The sequence below is a fragment of the Colobus angolensis genome, unplaced genomic scaffold, assembly GCF_000951035.1.
Source record: "Colobus angolensis palliatus isolate OR3802 unplaced genomic scaffold, Cang.pa_1.0 Scaffold174, whole genome shotgun sequence".
NCBI lineage: Eukaryota > Metazoa > Chordata > Mammalia > Primates > Cercopithecidae > Colobus > Colobus angolensis.
In genome coordinates, this window is record NW_012114866.1 from 6205186 (window position 1) to 6230083 (window position 24898).

At 35.7% G+C, this 24898-nt stretch overlaps 1 protein-coding gene across 8 annotated transcripts in view; it reads left to right on the forward strand.

Moving 5' to 3' along the window:
• The window catches only part of DLG2 (discs, large homolog 2 (Drosophila)), a 2293993-nt gene that overhangs the window by 1723234 nt on the left and 545861 nt on the right, over positions 1-24898 (forward strand). For all 8 annotated transcript variants that reach the window (XM_011938528.1, XM_011938530.1, XM_011938531.1 and 5 more), the window contains 3 exons: positions 3344-3480; positions 17385-17529; positions 19779-19917. In XM_011938528.1, coding sequence (XP_011793918.1) covers positions 3344-3480; positions 17385-17529; positions 19779-19917 — 421 coding nt within the window. The remainder of the gene's footprint in view (positions 1-3343; positions 3481-17384; positions 17530-19778; positions 19918-24898) is intronic.

The window sequence follows — 24898 nt, forward strand, 5'->3', positions numbered from 1 at the left end:
GAAATTAGATAACACTTGCTTTAATCGCCCTATCAATTTAAATCAATTTTCCATTTATTTTTAACAACTATTATGGTTAATTTAACAATCTTTGCATTTCAAATATAATTCCAGAGATGTTGCTTTATAATTTACTATGCCATCATTTTCCAATTAACTATTTTTGCTATCTTAAGAGCATATAACTTTACCCAATATTTATTCAATAGAAGTATAGTGAAGTAGACTTAATATTTTAATGTTTTTTTATTATTGTTTTATAAAATGTCAAATATTTTAATGATAGCTTTATTATTTTACTAGGTGTGTGATTTTTTAAAAAAAGTCTTAAGCCAAGTAAGCTATAGAAACTATGTCTTTAGTCAAAAGGCCTTTGATCAATATCTATCTTCTTGAGTAATTTGCATGTTAATTATCTTATGATTGTAAAATGCAATGAAAATGTTTGCTGCAAGTATGGTACTGAATGAGCATTCAAACATACTCTGAAATGGATTTTTAAAATCCTTATACCTGGCCAGGTGCGGTGGCTCACGCCTGTAATCCCAGCACTTTGGAAGGCAGAGGCGAGTGGATCACGAGGTTAGGAGATCAAGACCATCCTGGCTAACACGGTGAAATCCCGTCTCTACTAAAAATACAAAAAAAAAGTAGCCAGGCGTGGTGGCGTTCGACTGTTGTCCCAGCTGCTGGGGAGACTGAGGCAGGAGAATGGTGTAAACCCTGGAGGCGGAGCTTGCAGTGAGCCGAGATTGCGCCACCGCACTCCAGCCTGGGTGACAGAGCAAGACTCCATCTCAAAATAATAATAATAATAATAATCTCATACCTTTATAGAGTCTATTATTCCTTTAAAATGATCTCATAATAATTTTTTAAAATACATTCATGTGTCATTTAACAATGGGCATCCATTCTGAGAAATACATCATTGGACAACATCATCATTGTTATGGTAACATAATAGAGCGTACTTATGCAAACTGAAACAAGTAGACTACTACAAGCCTAGGCTCTATAGTATGGCCTGTTGTTCCTAGGATACAAACCTGTATACCATGTTACTGTACTGAGTACTGTAGGCAATTGCAAAACAATGATAACTATTTATGTAACTTAACATACCTAAACATAGAAAAAGTGCAGTAAAAAATAAAAGGTAAACAATGGTACACCTGTACAGGGCATTTACCATGAATAGAACCTATAGGACTGGATATTGCTCTGGGTTAATCAGTGAATGAGTAATGAGTGAATGTAAAGTCCTAGTACTTTATTGTACACTACTGTAGACTTGAAGAACACTGTACACTTAGGCTAGACTAAATTTATTTTTAAAAAGCTTCAATAATAAATTAATCTTAGCTTACCATAACATTTTTACTTTATGAACTTTTTATTTTTTAACTTTTTGACTCTTTTGTAATAACACTTAGCTTAAAACAAACACATTGTACAGCTATACAAAGTATTTTCTTTTTTCTATTCTTATTCTATAAGCTTTTCATTTTTTTTTTTTTACACGTTAAACTTTTTGTTAAAAATGACACACACACATACATTAGCCTAGGTCTACCCAGGGTCAGGATCATCAATCTCATTGTCTTCTACCTTCACATCTTGTCCAACTGGAAGATGTTCAGGAGCAATACCATGCAAAATGTTACAGCATGGATCTGTCATCTCCTGTAATAATAATGCCTTCTTCTAGGATACCTCCTGAAAGAGCTGCTTGAGGCTTTTCTACAATTAATATTTTTTAATAAGGAGAGGGGTACACTCAAATATAACAATAAAAAGCATAGTGTAGTAAATACATAAACCAAGAACATAGTTATTTATTATCATTATCAAGTATTATTTATTCTTTACAATTGTATATGCTATACTTTTATATATATGACTAGAAGTGCAGTAGGTTCCTTTACACCACATCACCACAAACACATGAGTAATCAATATGCTATGATGTTACAATGACTATGATGTCACTTGGAAATAGCCATTTCTCAGCTCCATTATAATCTTTTGGGCCCATCATATGTGTAATCTATCATTGATCAAAACATTGTTACACAGTGTGTGACTGTCCTCTATTGTTATTGCTTCATAGTTTAATGTAAGTTAAAATTGTATAAGCCATAGTACAGTGAAAATCATCTCTTAAAAGAGACAATCACCATGTTTAAAATGATTTGATATTCTGCCATGTTATAAAAATAATAGTCTAAGTATACATTTTAAAGTTTTTGGCCGGACATGGTGGCTCATGCCTGGAATCCCAGCACTTTGGGAGGCCGAGGTAGGTGGATCAGCTGAGGTCAGGGGTTCAAGACCAGCCTGGCCAACATTTTTAGTCTCTACTAAAAATTTAAAAAAGTAGTCAGACATGGTGGCATGTGCCTATAATCCCAGCTACTAAGGAGGCTGAGGCAGGAGAACCACTTGAAGCTGGGAGGCATAGGTTGCAGTGAGCCGAGATCATACCACTGCACTCCAGCCTGGGCAACAGAGCAAGACTGTCTCAAAAAATAAATTAATTTATTTATTAATCAATTTTTTAACATTCTTTTTATTCTTTATTTTCTAATAGAATATTTTGAAAGAAGTTTTTTTATTTTTTAGACTATATACTGGAATAATTCACTTTTTTGTGTGACTAGCCTCATAATCAATCAGTTAATAACAATAAATGCTAGAAAACATAAAATATGACAAGGTGGCAAAAGAAGAAAACATGAAAAGCAAGCATCTAGCTTCTTTTTCTTATCTTCTCTCTGAAATTATTACATATATTTAAACAGTGTAACTTATTCATGGCTCTTGTCTCAGAATTTGTGCAATTTTTGAGCAATTCTATTTTTCATCTTGAAATATCAAGAGTATCCAAGTCTCTGCCGAGATGATTGGTAGTACTTCTGTTCTCTATGCTAGAGTAACAACAGCAATGAAGATGAGCCCATAGACCAACAATGAACAGGACTAAATTTGTCTTTTTCCTGGCTCACCTAGGACTCCTCCACATCCTTCACCTGATCCCTGCTCTAACCAGTTACCCCTATAAACAGGGTAGCTGAGGAAAGCGGTTAGGCATACAGTCTGGAAATAGAACAAAACTACTTACATGGGGTTGACTTCAAAATCTGCCTCATTTGCATTAATCAACAACCCTTCAAATGTTTAAATAACAAACTAGATTGAAATACAATTTTTAGTGTTATTTATTGCTGTTACAATAAGTTGAAGATTCATTTTTAAAAACTTAAAATGTGGCTAACTGCATTTTCTAAAAACAACAACAACAACAAAACAAGGCTTTCCATTTTCTGTTCCTTTCTTATAGGTTTAGGCTTCAGTATTGCAGGAGGTGTGGGGAACCAACACATTCCTGGAGACAACAGCATTTATGTAACTAAAATTATAGATGGAGGAGCTGCACAAAAAGATGGAAGGTTGCAAGTAGGAGATAGACTACTGATGGTGAGTGTGACTCCAGCAAAACTGTGTGTGTATTTATAAAGCTCTTGTTTTCCAGTGTAAGACTGTCTTTGTCTGTTCAGGCTGCCATCACAAAATACCACAGGGTGGGTGACTTAAAATGGCAGAAATTTATTTTCTCACAATTCTGGAGACTACATAGTCCAAGGTTCCAACCAATTAGGTTTTTGGTGAGGGCTCTCTTCCTGACTTGCAGGTGGCCACCTTCTCACTGTGTCCTCACATGGCCTTCCCTAGGTATTTGTGCAGAGAGAGTTCTCTCTCTCTTTCTCTTCTTACAAGGCCACCTCTTATAAGGCCCAGTCCTATTGGATTCCAGCACCATCTTTAACTCATTTAACCTTAATTATCTCCTATAGAACCTATCCTCAAATAGTCATGATGGGGTTAGGGCTTCAGCATATGAATTTGTGAGGGGTCTACAATTTAGACCTTGGACAAAAATTGAAAAGAAGAGACAGCAGATTTATGAGTAAGAGTTCTCAAAAGTATATGTACAATGTATCTATTTTGTTGACATTTTCAAAACAAATCTAAATTTTCATTAATTTTCTTAGATACACATGGCATAGAGATTATCTGTTGTTCTTCCAATATAATGAGTCTCCTATTAGGGAGAGCAACTGCTATTTATAGACAGCTGGAGAGGTGGGGTTTGCATAACAACAGAAACAGCACCTGGCTTACTGATAAGCGTATATCCATGGTCCTTTGTGCAACCAGAATAGACACAGCACCTGACTTCCAAGAATTTATAATCTGAGTTCTGCTACATGTGTAAATGGATCTCTTCCTTTCCTCCCCCTTCGGGTTATAGCTATTTCATTTGCCAGCTTCTCACATGCTTCAGGAGTCCTAGGCAGTGATTGACATTGACACACAGCCAGTCTTTCTGAACCATGGAGTTATACGATAACCTAAAGCAAAATTAAGGCAATTATAAGCAACAAAGCATTTGGGACTGTGTTAATAAAACTGCCTTATGTCCATTTACTGTTGTATGCCAAAATCTACAGGATAATAATCGAATATTGAAAATTAATAGTAGGTAGCTCTCAAGTAAGATTAGCGTATCTGTCTAGTCACATGTCTACCCTTGTAAAACAGGACTTCTAATCTATGTCTGCAAGGAGCCATTATCTCCAACGATTTTGTGAGAAGTCTCTGGGGAGGATCAGCCCCCAATCTCAACAGAAGATTAATTTTTATGACCTGTGCAAGTTTTGGAGTTGAACCTCCAAATTTTGTATTTATTGTGCCTACTTCCCTCAGCTTTAGAGAGCTATGTTTAATCCCAGTGGTCCAATTTCATAGTTGCCAATGACCTTTGTGTTCAATAAGCTTTGTGTTAGATAAGATCTTTGTAATAATCTTGATAGCTAACATTGACCTGGCATTTACTAAGTTCCATGTTGTTTTATAAAGAGCTTTTTTATAATATAACATATTTCTAACAGCAACACATTTTATATAAGCAAAAAAGAACTGAGATGTAGACAGGTTTTCTGACTTGCCCATGATCATATGTTTAGTAATGGACAAAACTGGGTTTCAAATTGAGGCAATCTGGCTAGGACCACTCATTACCACCAAGCTATACTGCCTCTTGTGCAACATGTTTTCATTAGTTTCCTTAAATTTGTCAGTCAGTTCTTTCCTTTCCTCCTTTATTCATTATTGTCATTCATTAATTACTTTTTTAACAAGTATGTGCTGCCCACCTACTGTGTCCCAGGCAGTAGCCACTATTCAGGAAGGAACTCTGTCATGAGAAAACTGGATGGGCAAAAAATATACCATTAATGACTTCAGTCAAAGTTACATTTAAGAGTTTTGGGCTGCTTTACCACCTGAAGCCACTACCACTTTCATGCTCAAGAAATTCTGAATTTTGTTTTGTTTGTTTGCTTGTTTGTTTTTGATGTAAAAGTTTGTTCTTATGATGTTGTTCTATCTTCTGGACAAGAAAGGTTGTTATTAGGGTACAAGACCTGAACAACTTCTCTCTGGAATATAAACTTTATTGCTTGAAATGTTGTCTTGGGAATAGAATAAATTGTGATAACCATATTCTACATAGTGCTATGTAGAAAAATGAAGAGGACCATTTCATTCTCAAGTAATGACTGTCTTAGATAGTTACTGGTTTGACCTTTGACTTATTGTTCCATAAGAGTTTGATTGTAGGCAGATCTTCTGGTATTTTTTCATTTACTGCTATTGTACAATCATGGTAAATGCTAAGTGCTTATTTCTTGAAGTTCTGTTTAGGTTTTTTTTGTTTTATTTCCAAATTAAAAAAAAAAAAAAAATTGCTCCAAATAATTCTGTCAAAGGATTTTCCAGGCACTACACTATTTTTTATTACCATTTTGTTGATATTCATTGTAGATATAATGATTTCAAAAATAGCTGTGACATAATCCTTAACTGTTTTGAGTTTTAAAGCATAGTTTTGTTTTGTTTTTTTAAAGAACCTTCAACAGTAATAGGTCTCTCCTCTCTTATGTAAGGAAGACATAATTAGTACTTCCAAGTTGAAACTGGAAATGAAAGAAATTGATTCATTTTATACTTTGCAAGCAAAATAACCCTGAAAAGGAGAATAAAGACAAAATCACTGAAGCCACCCTACAAAAACAATTATCTTGCTTCAACCCAAAAATATTTATTAATGCTCTCTTTCTGTCATTCCTTTCCACCTCCTCTTCCCTTTACTACCCTACATTCATATTCTTTGTATCTTCCCCCTCTTCTACTCTCCTCCCACAAAGGAAGTACAAATGATTTAGATTCTATGATGTACCAGCTGTACCATACTCTGCATATTTTTCTCTAAATATGCTATTCTTTCTAAAGCAATTTGCACCACTTCCTTCTGTCACTTCTTAGGAAAAATTCCACCATATATTATTCACTCGGAGTTCTGTAAGTAAACTGGTCTAAAATAAAACTCCATTAATTTCTTTAGATTTTCATGGCTGAATACTCACAATTCAGGAAGTCTCCTAGCAACTACCCTCTACTGAGAGCACAGTCATTTTTTAAAGAGTTAGTAATAACAATAACTCTTCTAGTTTCTCAAGCAAAATAGCTATAATGTTGGGCACCACCTGAATCATACCATCTATATTGGGTACTTTTTCTCCCTGAAATTCTTCTTATATCTCAGAATTTAACATATCTATCTTAAAGGCCATCTTTTATCAACTTTTGCTTGGTACATCAGAAAAGCAAGCATGTGAAGCAGTCTCTGACCTCCCATAGAATCCCCTTTAAGGGTGTAATACCTCCCAAAAGCTATTTATTAGGTAATAAGTATCATTAAAATGTTTTCCTTAAAATTCTGTTAAAATATATTTTTCTATATATGTCCCCCTTTATTCATAGCTCTGTCCCTTGAAAACAAGAAGGTGAAGACTAATTCCTCTTCCACATATGTTTGAAAGAGCTATGTCTTTCCACTTTTCCACTTCTTAGTTTTTTAGGATGCTTTAGACCTTTTCTCTCCCTTCCAGTAAATTTTATCACACATTCATTTATCTTCTGTAAATAGATTACACTTATTACAAAATTTCTTTAGATTCCTTACAATCTTATTTCCCACTTTAAAAATTCCACATAATAGTATAGCATCTGACCTTTGCAAATATTCTACTTTAAGAAACAGTTATTCTGTCTGTCACCTTTGCAATAAGCCTCTTGGTATTTTAAATAAGATGACTATAATGTCAGACCACTCTGATGTTTGATGGGTCAACCCAAATACATGGTATATGTTCTTTTCAGCAAAATTATATTTTTGAAAATTTCCTTGGCTACTTAGAATTTATTGTTCTCTAGAATTTGTTTTGTTTTTTAAATGGTAAAGTGAGAGTGACATCGGATTTTGTGGATTGTACCAGTGGTTTAGTGTTGTCGTCTCAGACAAAATAGATTCTCTTGGCCTTGAAATTCAGTGGTAGTCAGAGTTTAACAGCATAACAGATTTTTAAATTCTTTCATATATTTTCACATATTGGCTTTATTAAGCCCCTCCAAGGTGATATATATAGCCCAATATATTAGAAAAGTGTTAACTTCTTCCCCCTTTTCAACATAAACCAGAAATGTTGAATCCAGGATAATTCGATTGTCTTCTCTGCAGGGATAGCATTAGTTATTAGTTGTTAAAGCCCCTCAGCACATTGTAATTTAAGATTTAAAATCTTAGCCTCTTCTTTCCATAAACCCTGCTCGACATTTAAAGAAAAAAATTGTCAGTGAGAGAACTTTTATACCTTTTACAGAGAATTAGTTCTTGTGTTTTCTTTCCTTAAAGGGAAGTAGTAAGTGACAGGAAAAGTAACAGAGACATTGAAGTCAAATGGAAAGACCTTGGACTCATATGAGAAAGCTGGATTTCAGTCACAGGCACCTAGCACTGATTTTACCTAATCTGTCTTGGGCAAGTCACATCCATCTTTGGTCTTCTATTTTGGCCTCTATACCATAGTAGCATTATATTAGATTGATATTTCCAAAAGTATGCTTTAAAATATTGTTCTCTTTTCTGTGTCACATGAATAGACTCTGTGACCAAATACATTTGCTAAATTCTGCAACTTGTATCCCAATCCTCTTGTAGATTATCAATGAATTTTAGCATATTAAAAATTCTATGAAGTCCTGCCGTCAAGTAAGCAATTTGATTTTGATTAACATATCTGTTTTATCATGGAATCTTCTTCTTAGAGTAATACTTAACAAAACACCTAAAACTAGTGTTTAGTGGAATATACTCGGGATGTGCTATGTGTGAGCATCTCTTATTTTTATTTGAAAATAAGTATCCTATAGTAAAGACATCAAATACTTTTAGGAAATATGAGTAGAAACAATGCAAGTTTCTGAATGAGTATTAGTTGTGATGACTGAAATTATTGTTGTTTTTGGTAAATTTACAAAATTGCCTGATTTCATCCAAGTATCAATAAGAAAATCAAATTGAAGACATTGCGAATATATAGAAATTATCTGAATAATGAATGGGATGTTAAAGCACATTCATTGGTTATACCAACCTTAGATATCTTAGAACCAAGACCTGTAACTCTCTGAGCATGTCTCTTTCCTACCAACAACACATTGCTTTCATCTTGAAAAGATCTTTTGCCTACAGCACCTCATTTATTCTTAACCACCATCGTTGAGAGGTAGTTAGGATAGTCATTACTGTTATTCTTATTTTTCAGAAGAGAAAGTTAGAACTCAGAGATGACAAAGGGATTTCCAACATTACATAACTAGTAAATTGTAAAATTGGATTCATACATAGATTTTGATGTCCTAAAGTTAAATTCCTTTCACTGGTTTTGTCAACATCTCTGATTCTTGATTTTGGGTTATATGTTTGAATCTCAAGGTAAGCTCTTGAACACTGTGAATACCCAATCCTCAGTCAGCCCTGAATAATCAAATCAGGATTTCTGGGGTAGGGATCATGCTTCATTTTATTTATCTTTTTTAGGTTTCCCAAATGATTTTAATGTGCAGCTAGATTAAGAACCACCATCCTACCTTGATCTAACCACACCCTAACCCATTCTGCTGCTACCACTGCATCTCCTAAGGACAACTTTGGTGGTAGTGCTCATTCTATCAAGCCAGTAGAGTATAATTTAGCAATTTCCTGCAATTGGCTAAAGAAAATTTAGAACAGTTCACTCTCAAAATTCTGTCCCCTGAGGTTAGACTCACTTCTGAAACAGCAGGATAAAACCTGGACAACTGTTTCTCGAACTCTCTTCTAATTTATCTCAAATGTAATAAGTTATAATACAATGTAATTGCAATGACATATTTTATTTAAGGGTTAGAACCTCCTATGGCATTCCTTTTTATTTTGCTTCTACTCAGTGTAATAGCCCTCTTTATAGAATTTGCTCTATAAGTATCATATGTTGCTGTCATTTTAAAATTATCTTAATAGCACACTCCATCAGTAAAACACAAAAGGTTGCCACTAATATATTTCTCTCCTCTAAATTACATATATATCACTATGCTAATATATTGTTCACATTTTAAAACATATGAAAATGGAAAAAGAAGTATAAATATCAATGTGATTAATATTAATAGAAATGTGAATGTTTTCCTCTTGCACCCAGTGGATTGCCCTAGGGTTCATATCATACTGTCCATTTTGGTGACCTCTGCTAGAGAAGAAATTTGAGTAAATCCAAATAACCATTCTTCCTTGCCCTCTCTCTTTATATGGGGTAAAAGGTTAAGAAATGAATTAATGATTAATGAAGGAAGAATAAAATCACAGTGATGGAGCTTTTACTGTGTACCTTATAAACTAATATGATCTGGTGCTAACATTTTGTACCAGCTTTTCATCCTCATATCCTGTGCCTGGAACAGAGCAAGTATCCAATAAATGTGTATTGTTGCTTGAATGACCTTCATTCTTATTGCTTTCCTCTCTGACTCAACACAAATATAAAATAGAATGCAACACAAATGCTTCATTCTTTCTATAAAATAGGGAATTTTGATTGCTTTTCCTTTGGTGTTCTGCAATCATTTTTTAAAAACTTAGCTTACTACTTCAACACTTATTAAGTGCCAAGTATTTATATTGCATCAGCTAGGGGAATAGAGATGAATATGATCTAATCAGTTGCCCTTGAGAAGGTCATTCTTGGAGGCGGGAAGTGGCACTATGGGAATAACTGTTTCACAATGTAGGGAGTGATGATTTCCACATAAAGAGCCCTGAACAGTAGCAAGATCAACAAAGCATGATGTCTGATTATGGCTGTTTGATTTCTATTTGTATGCTACTTTATATCATATAGAGTCTTTTCAACTTCATGGTATCATTCTTTTCTCATAAACACAAATCAACAAATAAATAAGTATAATTCCCATTTTACATGTAAGAAAATGAATTCTTAGTAAATATGTTAACTGACTTAAATTCATGAAACTAGGAAGTAAAGCAGATCCGATCTGATTCTACATTCGAAATTACTCTCACTGTATCAAGTTGCCTTCGTTTCTAGAAACAGAAGGTTTAACATGTGACTATTATTTCTAGTAAATTTAAGTCTATTCATTGGGCTTGAGAAATTAACTTTCTTTTTTCCCATTCTGATTTTCATTACTCATGAGAAGATGCTGGGTGTGTTCCATAATGAGACCACTGTACTTAGCTTCTGTTCTTTCTTAAAGTTTTTGTTCTTTCTCATTTAGAGTTAATTTGGCTCTGACTATAACATACATATTCATTTCTGAAAAGATGAAAAACAAGAAAATATTTATTATCCAAAGACAATCATTACTAACATGCCTTTTATTTATTAATAGTTATTATTTTGAATACCTTTTATTATAATAGTTAATTTCAGAGTACTATGGAGATTTTAATCCTTGGTTTATGCATTTTTATGTTCATAGTATTGGCATTACTATATTGGATTGGTCTGCTTTGTAATTTATCTTACAACCTAATGATCAGCCACTTTGTTTCCTTTTTAAAAGTCAACTTTAGAGTTTTCTTACCAATGATTCTGGAGTTCCACATTTCCTTGTACTATGTCTTAGGTAACCTTAATGTCTGTAATCACCTCCCAGTTCATCCCACCATACTGATATTCCTGCAAGAACATGGAAAGGTCAGTATCTCTCCATCTCTATATTGCCCATTCCTCTTTATTATCATATTCTCATGCCCCCACACCTCCCACCTTCGTATTATCACATTTACGTTTGCTTACACACATTCAAATTCCCACAAAACTTGCCATGCCTCCTTGCAAGTCTCTTGGCACCTCTTTCTTCAGCTGGTTTGACTTCCTTTGTCTGCATCATGTTCAAATTCAGTGCTCCCTCTTCTGTTTGAGAGAATGAGTCGTCTTACCTCCAGCCTCTCTTTCTTGGCCTCAGTCCACTTTCCTATTAGCAAACACACAGCCAGGCTGCACATATGTCCCCCTCTGTGTGTTGCACCCCACAGAGAGCACTTCAATCAAACTCACATGATTTTTTTCCTTGAAACCAGGCCAGTTGCTCAGTGTTCACCATTATAGGCAGCTACTTGATGCAAATGAAAAAAAAAGAATAAAAAAAAAAAACAATGACAAACAATGACAAGAGCAACTAGCCAATCAGTGTAATGTCCCTTCTCACTGCACACAATCAGCTCCAGCTGTAGGCCCTTTATCTTGAGAGTTCATAGGATAATGCACACACATAATTAACTCAAACAAACTCACTTTTGTGGAAAACATTTTGAAGACTTCAGCACAAAAGAGCACTTTTTGGGCCAAATCCGGTACTATTCTGAATTTTTAAAAAGACCACACAGAAGCTTCATCAGCAGCACCCTAATTAAACTCATCAGTTCACAGATGTTTATAAGAAAATGATCAGCGAAAATTTTCACCAAGAAATCCTGTTTACAGATGATGACAATAGTATTAGTGATAAGAGCTAACATCAAGAACTGTATTGTGCCTGTCACTTTATATAGGCCAACACATTTAAATCAATAGTCTTTTGAAGCAGTAACTGCTATCATTCCTGTTTTACAGATGTCAAAACTAAAGCTTACAAGGTTAAACAAGTCTCCCCAAATCACACAGCTAGGAAGCACCAGGGTCCAGGTTTCAGTATGCATGACTCAAAAGCATGTGCTTTTAATCACTACATTCTGTTGCCAATATCATAATACCACCTGTTCTGTGACTGAAATCTATGTAAATTTTTCAGTATTTCAGTCACCAAATAGAAACTGAGTGAACTGCCACTATTTTAAACTACTATTATTATTCTCCCCAATATCCTCTTTCCCCATTTCTCACCACTACCTTTCCCTCAACTTCTGCTTTATGGTCTAAATATTTTCCTAGTGGTCTGAAGACTCTGTTAGCAAAGTCACTCTATGAAAATGCTGTTGAAGGAAATATTTTCTGGATCATTTCACTGCCCACCTTAAAAATGGCAAAATGTGCAATTTAATAAGCATTGACCACATTTCTCTTTCACTGATAATCTGCTGTTGAAGGAAATATTTTCTGGATCATTTCACTGCCCACCTTAAAAATGGCAAAATGTGCAATTTAATAAGCATTGACCACATTTCTCTTTCACTGATAATCTAATGAGCTGTGTACTTTCTGTACTCTGGGGAGAGAGACAATAAGCCCTTGTCAGAAACAGAGCTTTGGTCTGTTATAAGTGCCACTTATAATCTAATCCAGTTAGTTTCTAGCCTTTGGTTTTTATTTTTAATTATTATTGACTTCCCATTTCCCCTGTGTTATGGCACCAGATGCTGTTTCTTTTCTGTTCGCCCAGTAGAGATGTTTCTGTGGGCCACAGTCACCGTATTAAAAGCTGCCTTAGGCAATCTTTTTTTTTTTTTTTTTTTTTAGAGGAAACAACCACTTTCATATACGTTTTAAACTGTAGACCATCACACGTAAATGTTTATTATCGGCCAGGTACGGTGGCTCACGCCTGTAATCCCAGCACTTTGGGAGGCTGAGGTGGGTGGATCACCTGAGGTCAGGAGTTTGAGACCAGCCTGGCCAACATGGTGAAACTCTGTCTCTACTAAAAATACAAAATTAGGTGGGAGTGGTGGCTCATGCCTGTAATCCCAGCTACTCGGGAGGCTGAGGCAGGAGAATTGCTTGAACCCAGGAGGCAGAGGTTGTAGTAACCGTGCCATTGCACTCCAGCTTGGGCAATAAGAGCAAAACTCCATCTCAAAAAAATAAGAAGAATAAAAACTAAGTCATTATCTAGGCACAAGTGGTAACTGCCCTAAAATAAGTGATTAATCAAATGTGTAAGAAGGTTTTGAAGAGACAGTGAGATCAGTGAGATATATTAAACTGCTTTCCATTTTACTTATTTATTTTTTGACTGGTCAGTGTATTAAGATGATGCAATATACTATAACCACTGGATTAAGTGGGAAATGTAATGATTCCTCAAGCTTTTATAATACTTTGGAATTTATTCTACTTTTACATGTAAACTCGAAAAGAAACCCTGTTCTCCTAAAGGGAGAAAGAACAGGTAATATGAGCCCTAGCTTTTAATGAATCAACATACAAATATAATCTCATTTTCATCTCTTAAGGAGGCTTGTGATCCAACTGATGGCTTTGACAATTGGAGGTAGTGTGACCTCTTTGTTGCAAGTTAATCTCTTTAAACAACAGTTTTTCTCATCCGTAAGATTTCCCTGATTAATAGTATCTACCTCCTGGAGCTATTCTGATGATAAGTTATATGATTCATTTCAAAATATATGACATAGTACTCCTAAAATATATGACATGCAGGTATTAAATAAACATTAGTTCTTATTATTATCATTTTGTTATTTCTGTATTATTAAGGGCTGCCATTATCAACTGTGTTCTCCATACCTGAAGTTCCTCTACATTCTCCCTCTCTGCATGAGTCTATTCTTCTATCCATTCATTCCACAAGAAATTGTGTATTATTAGAATGTGGGTTTCATGAAAGCAAGGACCTTGTCTATCTGGAAGAAGTAGTAAAACTGAGTGGTTAACAGTATGGTTTCTGGAGCCAAACTATCTAGCTTTGAATTCTGCCTCTGACACTTACCAGATCAATGACTTGGGGAAAGTTTCTTAACCTCTTGGAAACATACTTTTCTCATCTGTAAAATAAGGTAATTATAATAGCTACCTCATAAGTTATTGTGAAGGTTTGATTGTGTTAATATATGTAAAATACTTTAAAATAGTGTGCCTGGCGTGTAATATGGGCTATATAAGTGTTTGCTATGATTATTGATTATCATTTTTATTATTTACCATATCTCTATTGTCTGGCACAGAGCCCAACAAATAACAGGTATGCAGGAAACATTTGATCAGTGAATAAACAAATGCCAGACACTGAAATGAAAAAAGAAATAACGGAATGTCTCTTATCTAGAAGAGAAATGTGAGAGGTGCTGGAGAAGCTTATGGCTTAATGGAGAACTCACAGTCAGCATTCAAACACATCAGTCAGGTTCATTTCTCTCCAGTTCCACAGTCCCTGACCTGGGCTACATCACCAAGGATTAACTAGCACATGGAACTTATATAGCAACATGGGGCAAAATAATAAAGATTATGAATAGTAGTGCTGTGAAATATGGTATAGCTAAAGTGCTAGATAGTATAGATAATATGTACTATAGGAATTCAGTCCAATGCTTCTGGCACATTTAATTTTACATTATGCCATTGGAAAGTAATTAAACAATTATGTCATTAAAGAAATAGTAGCCAAATAAATCCAAACTTATATGGTCAACTAATTTTTGACAAAGTAAATAAAAGAACATGATGAAGAAAGGCTAGTCTTTTCAATGAATGATACTGGGAAAATGGAATCTCCATATCCAAAAGAATGAAATTGGACTCTAATGCCATATACAAAAATCAGCTCAATTTGGCTAAAAGACCTAAATGTAAAATCTAAAACCATAAAATTTCTAGAAAAGAACATAAGGGAACAGCTTCCTTGACCTTGGCATTGGCAGTGTTGTTTTGGATATCACATTAAAAGCTCAGGCTACAAAAGCAAAAATAAATAGGACTACATTAACCTCAAAATCTTCTGCAAAGCAAAGGAAACAACAAAATGAAACAAATTGGGGGAAAAATAGCAAACCATGTATCTGATGATAGGTTAATAACCAAAATTTATAAAGAACTGATACAACTCAATAGTAGAAAAACAATTAACAGAATTTTAAAAATGAACAAAGGACATGAATAGTTATTTCTCCAAAGAAGATACAAAAATGTCCAACAGGTATACAAAAAGGTGCCTAATAACACTAATCATCAAGGAAATGCAAATCTAAACTGCCATGAGATATCACTTCACAGCTGTTGGGATGGCTGTTATCAAAAAGATGAGAATAACAACTGTTGGTGAGGATGTGGAGAAAAAGGAGCACTTGTACACTATTGACTGGGATGTAGACTGGTATAGCCATTATGGAAAGCAGTATGCAGGCTCCTAAATAAATTAAAAATAGATTTACCGTGTGACCCAGCAATCTCTGGTCTTGTTATATACCCAAAGAAGATGAAATCACCACCTTGTAAAGATATCTGCACTCCCATGTTTAATGCAGCATTATTTACAATAGCCAAGATATGACAACGACCTACATGTCTGTCAGTGGACGAAAGGATAAAGAAAATGTGGTATATATGCACAATGAAATATTCAGCCTTAAAAAATGGGAGATCCTGCCATTTACCACAATATGGATAGACTTGGAGGACGTTATGCTAAATGAAATAAGCCAGAACAGAAGGAACAATATTGCATGATCTCTCTTATATGTGGAATCTTAAAAAATAAGAGTCAAATATACAGATATAGAGGATAAAACAGTGGTTACAGGGGGAGGTGGGAAAGGGGGAGATACAGGTGAAAGGATAAAAAGTAGCAGTTATGTAGGATGAACAAGTCTAGAGGTCTAATGTGCAACATAAAGACTATAGTTAATAAAATTGTATTATATTAGGAATTCTGTGAAATAAGTAGATTTTAGCTGCTCTTGTCACACAAAATTGTAACTGTGATGACAGATATGTTAATTTGCTTCACTATAGTAATCATTTTATTATCTATATATGTGACATAACATCATGCCGTGAACCTGAAATATACACAATAAAATTTATTTTTTTAATAGTAGCCAGATAAGGATAACCTAGGTATTTGAAATACTTGGTGAATTAATGTTTATTCTAATTCCCTCAAAGTTTAAGTCTTTTTAGAGAGATTATCTTAAAATCATTTCAGAGAAGTGATGCAGAGACCCACTGTAATGGCACTGCCATGAAGTCAGAATTGGATTTGTATCACAGGTTTTTCCGTGCAATAAAGAAAAAGGCATTTCTGTTAACACAATGACAATAGGGTACCCTTGAACTTGCTCACCTGAAAAGACCTGTGTTCTAAATAGACTCATATTAAATGACATTCTGATGAGAACGATTTTAAAGTGAAAAAAATCAAGGTTTGGCAAAGCTATAGGGAAATGAGGGCTCTCATATAGTGCTGGTATGAGGGCAAACTGGTTCATCTTTCCAGAGGGAAAGAGGTACTTTCACACTAGGTATCAAAAGCCCTGATAATGTTCATATAGTTTGGTCCAGTAGTTTCACTTGTATGGGTAAATCTATATCAAAGAAATTATCAGAGTTCTGCACAAATATAGAAAAAGAATTATTAGAACATTATTTATAGTTGTAAAAAATTAGGAGCAAACTAAGCATGCACTAGTAAGAAACTTGTTAGATCATTATACTGTAGTCATGCAATATAATGCTCTGCAGAAAACAAAAGTCATGTTGTTAAACTACATTGCTGTTACAAACAACTAGTCCCTCTAGTTTTAAAAAGCAGGTTCCAAAACAATGTGTATAATAAAGTCAAAATTGTTTAAGGAAATATATCTAAGTAGGGAAATTATGAATGATTTTTATTTTCTTCTTTTTTTTAGTTTTCTTCCACGAATATGTGTTACTTTTGTATCATAGAAACTATAGCATAACAAAAAAGGCATTTGACTCCTTATTTTCCTTTCCACAAATACTATTCTGAATTCTATTATAGTATATCACTTCCTCATTTAAAAAAGGCAGAAGCAACTTTCTTTTATAGCATCAATGATTGTACTTATCTGCTTTGACTAATGCATTTAATTCATCTGTTCTGTCAAAGATACCAGACAGTAATTATCACAATTTATAATTCCAGGAATCTTCTTGCCTGAATATTTTTCTTCTGCTGCATAGATTTAACTCTATTGTTGATTTTTTTCCCCTTTTCAGGTAAACAACTACAGTTTAGAAGAAGTAACACATGAAGAGGCAGTAGCAATACTGAAGAACACATCAGAGGTAGTTTATTTAAAAGTTGGCAAACCCACTACCATTTATATGACTGATCCTTATGGTCCACCTGATATTACTCACTGTAAGTACCATTGTCTATAAAACTATTGACAAAGTGTTCTGCTTGTACCTTACCTCTTGGTTAACTTCTGGAAATACTTCAGAGGGAGTATCCTAAGCTCCACTCCTATGTTGCCTTGCAGGCCCTTACCTACTGTTTGAAGATGGGATATCCTACTGAGTTGGCATGCCCACCGTTATGGAAAGGCTTAATGTTGAGGACAGTGTGATTACAGTAGTCTATGGACAACACATTTTGAAAGGCTATTTCTCAAGCTCCTAAAGCATGATCACTGTCATGCCATCATATTCTTTCTTCCAACTTCATGTCTCTGTAGTAGTAGACTAGAAAAGAGAGACTGGCAAATAGACCGGAGGTAGGGGATCTTGCAATTGAATGGTGAAATCAAGATCCTCAATCACCATCATCATAGCTTTTACTTTACTTGAATTTGTTATATTGGCAAGAAAGCTGGAAAAAAGTATCAGTCACTATGGCAATAGAGGTGAGCTGGAAGTGAGACTTCTGGGGCAACAACTAACAACTAATGAGACGCTATGCTGGAGTCCTCAAAAAGTCCACTGTAGCCTAAGCCTCATGTGTTCTTCTCTTCTTAATAGGTCAACACGAATCTTAACTAAGTTTCTGTCTTTGAAGACTAGATTTAGAAGCAATTTACTTTGTTATGTAAATGTAAGGGACATTTGTGTCAACAGTAGTAAGCTTGCTCATTCTGAAATGTTGAAAGTCCATTTGTGAGACTGGAAACTTGGAACGTCTTCAGAATTGGCCATTAATTAGTACTATGGTCTCAAACAAATTGTTTAACTTATCTCAGATTTACATGTTTCTCTTGAGAGAAATGTTAAGTGTTGAATAATTTTGTTTCCTGCCCACTGCATTAGCTATTGCTTTTTTTAATAATGATTCTAAAACAACTTACCTCCAAAATACGTATGTTTTCAAGCTGGCAGTAAATTGAGATCAGTCTTACCTTAGAATATGAAAGAGTTTTAACTTTCAGAGCTTTTCAAAGTGGACAAATGCTGCAAAATCAGCCCTGATAGTCTGTGAGCCACTTCATGGAGGGCATATAAGGTTAATGTCAAAGAGAGAAAAGGGAAAAAACCAAACTACCTAATAAACCTAAGAAATATGTATTGAGTAATTTCAGTATGTATAAGACACATTGTAAGGTAATATGTGTGATACAAAGGAGATAGAATCATGGCCTTCAAGGAGCTTTGCTGGGAGGAAGGCTAACTCAGATATATAAATAGAAGCAATATTTGGCAGAATAAGAGGTATGTATATGCCATGGGAGAGGTAAATATAAATGTTAAATGTTATTTGGGAACTCAAAGAAAAGAGATATATCATTTGTCTTTGGAACATGAGAAAAATCTTTTTGCATAGGATGGCATTTCAGTTGCATCTTCAGAATGAGATTTCAACATCTGAGATGGGTTAGGTATGAGACGCAAGTTATAGGTGGATGGTACAGATGTCAGAAAGCACAGGCTATTGTTGAGGACGATAGGATATGTGTTAGGGGGATATTAAAATTGATTGATCTTGCAAGAATGGCAAAGAGGTGAGTTTATACTATATTAAATACATAACAACAACGGAGAACATTTAAGTAGGAGAATAGTGTGGTCAAGCTGAATTTCAGGAAGGTTCACCTCATCTCAACATATAGAATGGATTTGAGGAGAGACAAAGAAGCAAGAGACCCAGTTAGGAGGTGTTTTCAGTCACCTAAAAGGGAGAAACATTAGGAAGGAGGAATAAAAAGGAAAGGCCAGAGTTCTTGGCCTTTGGGGGATGGGAATAGAGTATATTTTGGGAGAAAGTCTCATAGGAGAATCTGCTCCTTAGGAGGCTTTTGTTCTCAATGACTGGACATTAATTATGTGAAAACAATGTGAGCTCTGCAATTAGAAAGCTAACATTTTATTTCAATAGAAAATTAATCATTGTTCTGAAAACATGTGTGCTTGATCTCTTCTCCTATTCTTCTCTTCTCCAAATTATACTAACTGGCATTACAGACTTAACTATTATTAAGTCTTTCCTATCCTAAAGGTTACCATGTGCTTGTATATATTAAATGCAAATAAACTGCAACTCCTCCCTCTTGGAGGACAAGAAAATCCTTGGCATGCAGCAAAGCCTTTCTGTTTTTAATACATTTTTCTGAAGTATAGCATGACACATTGAATAACCCACATAACAGGTTTCTTTTCTCTTTTTCCCCCACCTCTTAGCTTATTCTCCACCAATGGAAAACCATCTACTCTCTGGCAACAATGGCACTTTAGAATATAAAACCTCCCTGCCACCCATCTCTCCAGGAAGGTACTCACCAATTCCAAAGCACATGCTTGTTGACGACGACTACACCAGGTCAGATATGCCTGTTGGTTAATTGAATTTGCTCTTATTACCAGAAATAAATCACATTTGCCTAACATGTCAGGTGTTGTTTTGGATGCTAAAGCTTCTGGGTTCCATTCAACTTTATTGTAGTTTTGCCTCAAGTGCATTGTGTGTCATTGTCCTCTGATAGGCAGCAAAATCACAAAATACTTGTGAATAAATAGTAAGATACACTTATACATCACTTTGCCATTTATTAAGACTTTCTATATCTGATCTCATTTAAGCTTTACAGCCATACTGTAAGATAAGTATTAATACTTGAGAAGAGAAGATAGTGCTGAGGTTCAAAAGGAAGGAAGTAGCATGCCAATATAATATATTTGGTTACTGGAACTCAATGGATAAATTAATAATAAAGAAATGTAAATGTAAAAACTTTTTGTCTTTAACTGGTCATTATATTTGGCAAAAGAATACAAAGATGATTAAGGAACAAAAATTTCCCCCAAACTCCCTCCAGAGTGACCTGTCCTGGGGTACCCAAGGTGACAACCTGGCATAAACCTTTCATAACTTCTCCATGTTCTTACAAACATATACAAATGTATTTTCAGATATACGTGGAGCCTGACATTATTTTTATGAAATAAGTTTATATTTTATACATTGTTCCACAACTTTTCTCCATAAATAATGGTTTTATCAAAAATGAGATTACATGTACATGTGTGTGCTTAATTTCTATATGTGTTTGTATCTAAAGAATGATAGATGGATTGTTTTGGTTTTTTACCCTGTCTGTCTAACTGAAGTCATTTGTCAGCCTTTTAAAAAGTAGAGACTTTCTGCCAGTTAGCTTTCCTCATTGGTATATGTGCATGCTTTGATATTTCCATTCTTTCATATATCTTTTTAAATGATTAAGCATTTTCCATTTATTTTGCAAGATCAGGTTTGCCGAAGTAGCTCTTTATATCTTTAACCAAGGAATGGAATGTTTGGATGCTGAAAATGTGCACCCGTGGTGTAAATCAAATACAAGCTTCTTCCTGTGCTGAAATGTCTGATCTCTATGCTCTTAATTAAAATGAGGGCTGCAGCAAAGATAATCCTCGTGGCTCTCTAAGGAATTCTGTAAATACAGGCACCTTTATCCCCCAGAGTGATGATCTCTTTGCTCGCATCCTATTACTAATATTTGATATGATTTTAACTTAAAAATGTCATTTTATGTTACTAGGCCCTATGGGGCCTAGTGAATTAACATTTATTCAAGCCCCTTCATAATCCAGACCCTTTGCTAGCTGTTTTTATACACTATGCATTTAATCCTCCCAAAAACAAACAGAAAAAGGCTTTCATCTCTATTTTAGAGACGTAGAATTTGAAGTTCAAAGAGGTTATGGAACTTGCTTTTAGTCACATAGCTTTTATTAATAAGTAGAAAAACTGAGTGCCCTAACAGCTTTAAAATCCTAAGAGAAAACATTTTAATTTTCTAAAATTAAAAAGGAACACCAAGTCATATAAAACTATGTTCATCATAGAAATAGGTGGCTAGAAAGAGACCTCAGAATTTTGATGAGCTCTAAAAACAACTAGACCATAGGTGAAACCTACCTCTGCTACTGACTAACTGTGGGACCGGGGGCAAGTCATTTAACCTCTGCAAGCTTCAGTTTTCTCATCTGTACAAGGGAATAGAAAGTGAGTCTATCTCAATAGGTTATTGTAATGATTAAGTCACCTAATGAATGCAAAGAGCTTAGAACAGTGTCTGGCACTTTATAAGTACTCAATGAATGTTATCTACTTACAGTAACTATACTTATTATAATCTTAATCCACTTCAGATGTCACGTGAAATATTTTTACAGTACACATGAGATATGTCTCAATATCTTAGATCCTGCCCCTCCCTCCTCCCCTGTTCCCCTAGAAGACAGTCTCACTAATATTTCCCTACAAAATCAGAATGGTTGGTGCCTGGCAAACTGTTAAAGTAAATTATATTAGTTCACACACAGAAACATACAAATACACACCCCTCCACCACTCTCTTACCACTGTTGGTGTTCTCTCATAGGTGCTCCCTACTGTAGGCATTACCATGTGTCTCAGAGGTATTTGCTCAGAGGCAGATTCACTTTCTCATTCATAAATATTAATTGAGTACTGCCTATAAAACACTGGGCACTGCACTAGAGATGCACAATTGAATAAGAAATAGCATCTAACAACTATCCAATTGGGGCAAAAATATGTGTAAATCAATGGATTCCCCAATGCCTATTCCCTAATTTATGCAGAACCCCTCTATGAAGTTTTCCACAAAGCCTAATTTATTAATTTTTTTCAAAATCTTGAGATTATATGTTTGGTAATCAAAATGCCCTTTCTTTTGTAAAAGAATTGTGGCAATTATTTATTATGCTTTTACTTAGGAGAGAAAAATTGGCAACTTCTTGTTAGTCTTCATTTTTTAAATGTTAAATATCTGTAAAGTTCAAAAGTATGAGACTACTAATAGAAGCAAACAAGCAAAACTAGGGTCAGTTCTCTAAAGTGCCCTTATGTAGCACTAGCAGAGTTCCCTAACACCACAAGAGACACTTAGGAAATATTGCTAAATGAATATGAGTTTTACATGAATGCCATAGGACTAACCTATGGCATCAAAGAAAGTTTTAAAGAGGAAATGAGAGAGGGCCTAAGATGGCCGAATACGAACAGCTCCAGCCTCCAGCTCCCAGCATGAGTGACACAGAAGATGGGTGATTTCTGCATTTTCAAGTGACATACTGGGTTCATCTCACAGGGGAGTGCCAGACAATCGGTGCTGGTCAGCTGGTGCAGCCCGACCAGCAAGAGCTGAAGCAGGGTGAGGCATTGCCTCACCTGGGAAGTGCAAGGGGGAAGGGAATCCCTTTTCCTAGCCAAGGGAAACTGAGACACACAACACCTGGAAAATCGGGTAACTCCCACCTTAATACTGCGCTTTACCAAGGGTCTTAGCAAATGGCCTACCAGTAGATTATATCCCACACCTGGCCCAGAGGGTCCCACGCCCATGGAGCCTCCCTCATTGCTAGCACAGCAGTCTGAGATCTAACTGCAAGGCAGCAGAGAGGCTGGGGGAGGGGCGCCCGCCATTTCTGAGGCTTAAGTGGGTAAACAAAGTCCTCAGGAAGCTCGAATTGGGTGGAGCCCACTGCAGCTCAAGGAGGCGGGCCTGCCTCTGTAGACTCCTCCTCTGGGGACAGAGCATAGCTAAACAAAAAGCAGCAGAAACCTCGACAGAGGTAAATCCCCCTGTCTGATAGCTTTGAAGAGAGCAGTGGATCTTCCAGCACAGAGGTTGAGATCTGAGAACGGACAGACTGCCTGCTCAAGTGGGTCCCTAACCCCTGAGTAGCCTAACTGGGAGACATCCCCCACTACGTGCAGACTGACACCTCACACCTCATACAGTGGGGTACACCCCTGAGACGAAGCTTCCAGAGCAAAAATCAAACAGCAACAATATTGTTCAGCAATAGTCTATCTTCTGCAGCCTCCACTGCTGATACCCAGGCAAACAAGGTCTGGAGTGGACCTCAAGCAAACTTGAGCAGACCTACAGCTGAGGGTCCTGACTGTTAGAAGGAAAACTAACAAACAAAAAGGACACTCACACCAAAACCCCATCAGTACGTCACCATCATCAAACACCAAAGGGAGATAAAACCACAAAGATGAGGAAAAAGCAGTGCAGAAAAGCTGTAAATTCAAAAAATCAGAGTGCATCTCCCCCTCCAAAGGAATGCAGCTCATCACCAGCAACAAAGCTGGATGGAGAATGATTTTGACAAGCTGAGAGAAGAAGGCTTCAGTCAACCAAACTTCTCAGAGCTAAAAGAGGAACTACGTAACCAGTGCAAAGAAACTAAAAACCTTGAGAAAAGAATGGATGAATGGATAACTAGAATAATCAATACAGAGAAGATCATAAAAGAACTGATAGAGATGAAAACCAAGACACGAGAAATACGTGACAAATGCACAAGCTTCAGTAACCAACTCAATCAACTGGAAGAAAATCAGCGATTGAAGATCAAATGAATGAAATGAAGCGAGAAGAGAAGTGTGGCAAAAAAAAGAGTAAAAAGAAATGAACAAAGCCTCCAAGAAGTATGGGATTATGTGAAAAGACTAAATCTATGTCTCATTGGTGTGCCTGAAAGTGATGGGGAAAATGGAACCAAGTTGCAAAACACTCTACAGGATATCATTCAGGAGAAGTTCCCCAACCTAGTAAGGCATGCCAAGATCCAAATTCAGGAAATTCAGAGAATGCCACAAAGATACTCCTCGAGAAGAGCAATGCCAAGACACATAATTGTCAGATTCACCAAAGCGGAAATGAAGGAAAAAATGTTAAGGGCAGCCAGAGAGAAAGGTCGGGTTACACACAAAGGGAAGCCCATTAGACTAACAGCAGATCTCTCGGCAGAAACTCTCCAAGGCAGGAGAGAGTGGGGGCCAATATTCAACATTCTTAAAGAAAAGAATTTTCAACCCAGAATTTCATACCCAGCCAAACTAAGTTTCATAAGTGAAGGAGAAATAAAATCCTTTACAGACAAGCAAATGCTGAGAGATTTTGTCACCACCAGGCCTGCCCTACAAGAGATACTGAAGGAAGCACTAAACATGGAAAGGAACAACAGGTACCAGCCATTGCAAAAACATGTCAAAATATAAAGTCCATCGATGCTAGGAAGAAACTGCATCAACTAGCGAGCAAAATAACCAGCTAATATCATAATGACAGGATCAAGTTCACACATAACAATATTAACCTTAAACGTAAATGGACTAAATGGTCCAATTAAAAGACACAGACTGGCAAATTGGATAAAGAGTCAAGACCCATCAGTTTGCTGTATTCAGGAGACCCATCTCACATGCAGAGACACACATAGGCTCAAAATAAAGGGATGGAGGAAGATCTACCAAGCAAATG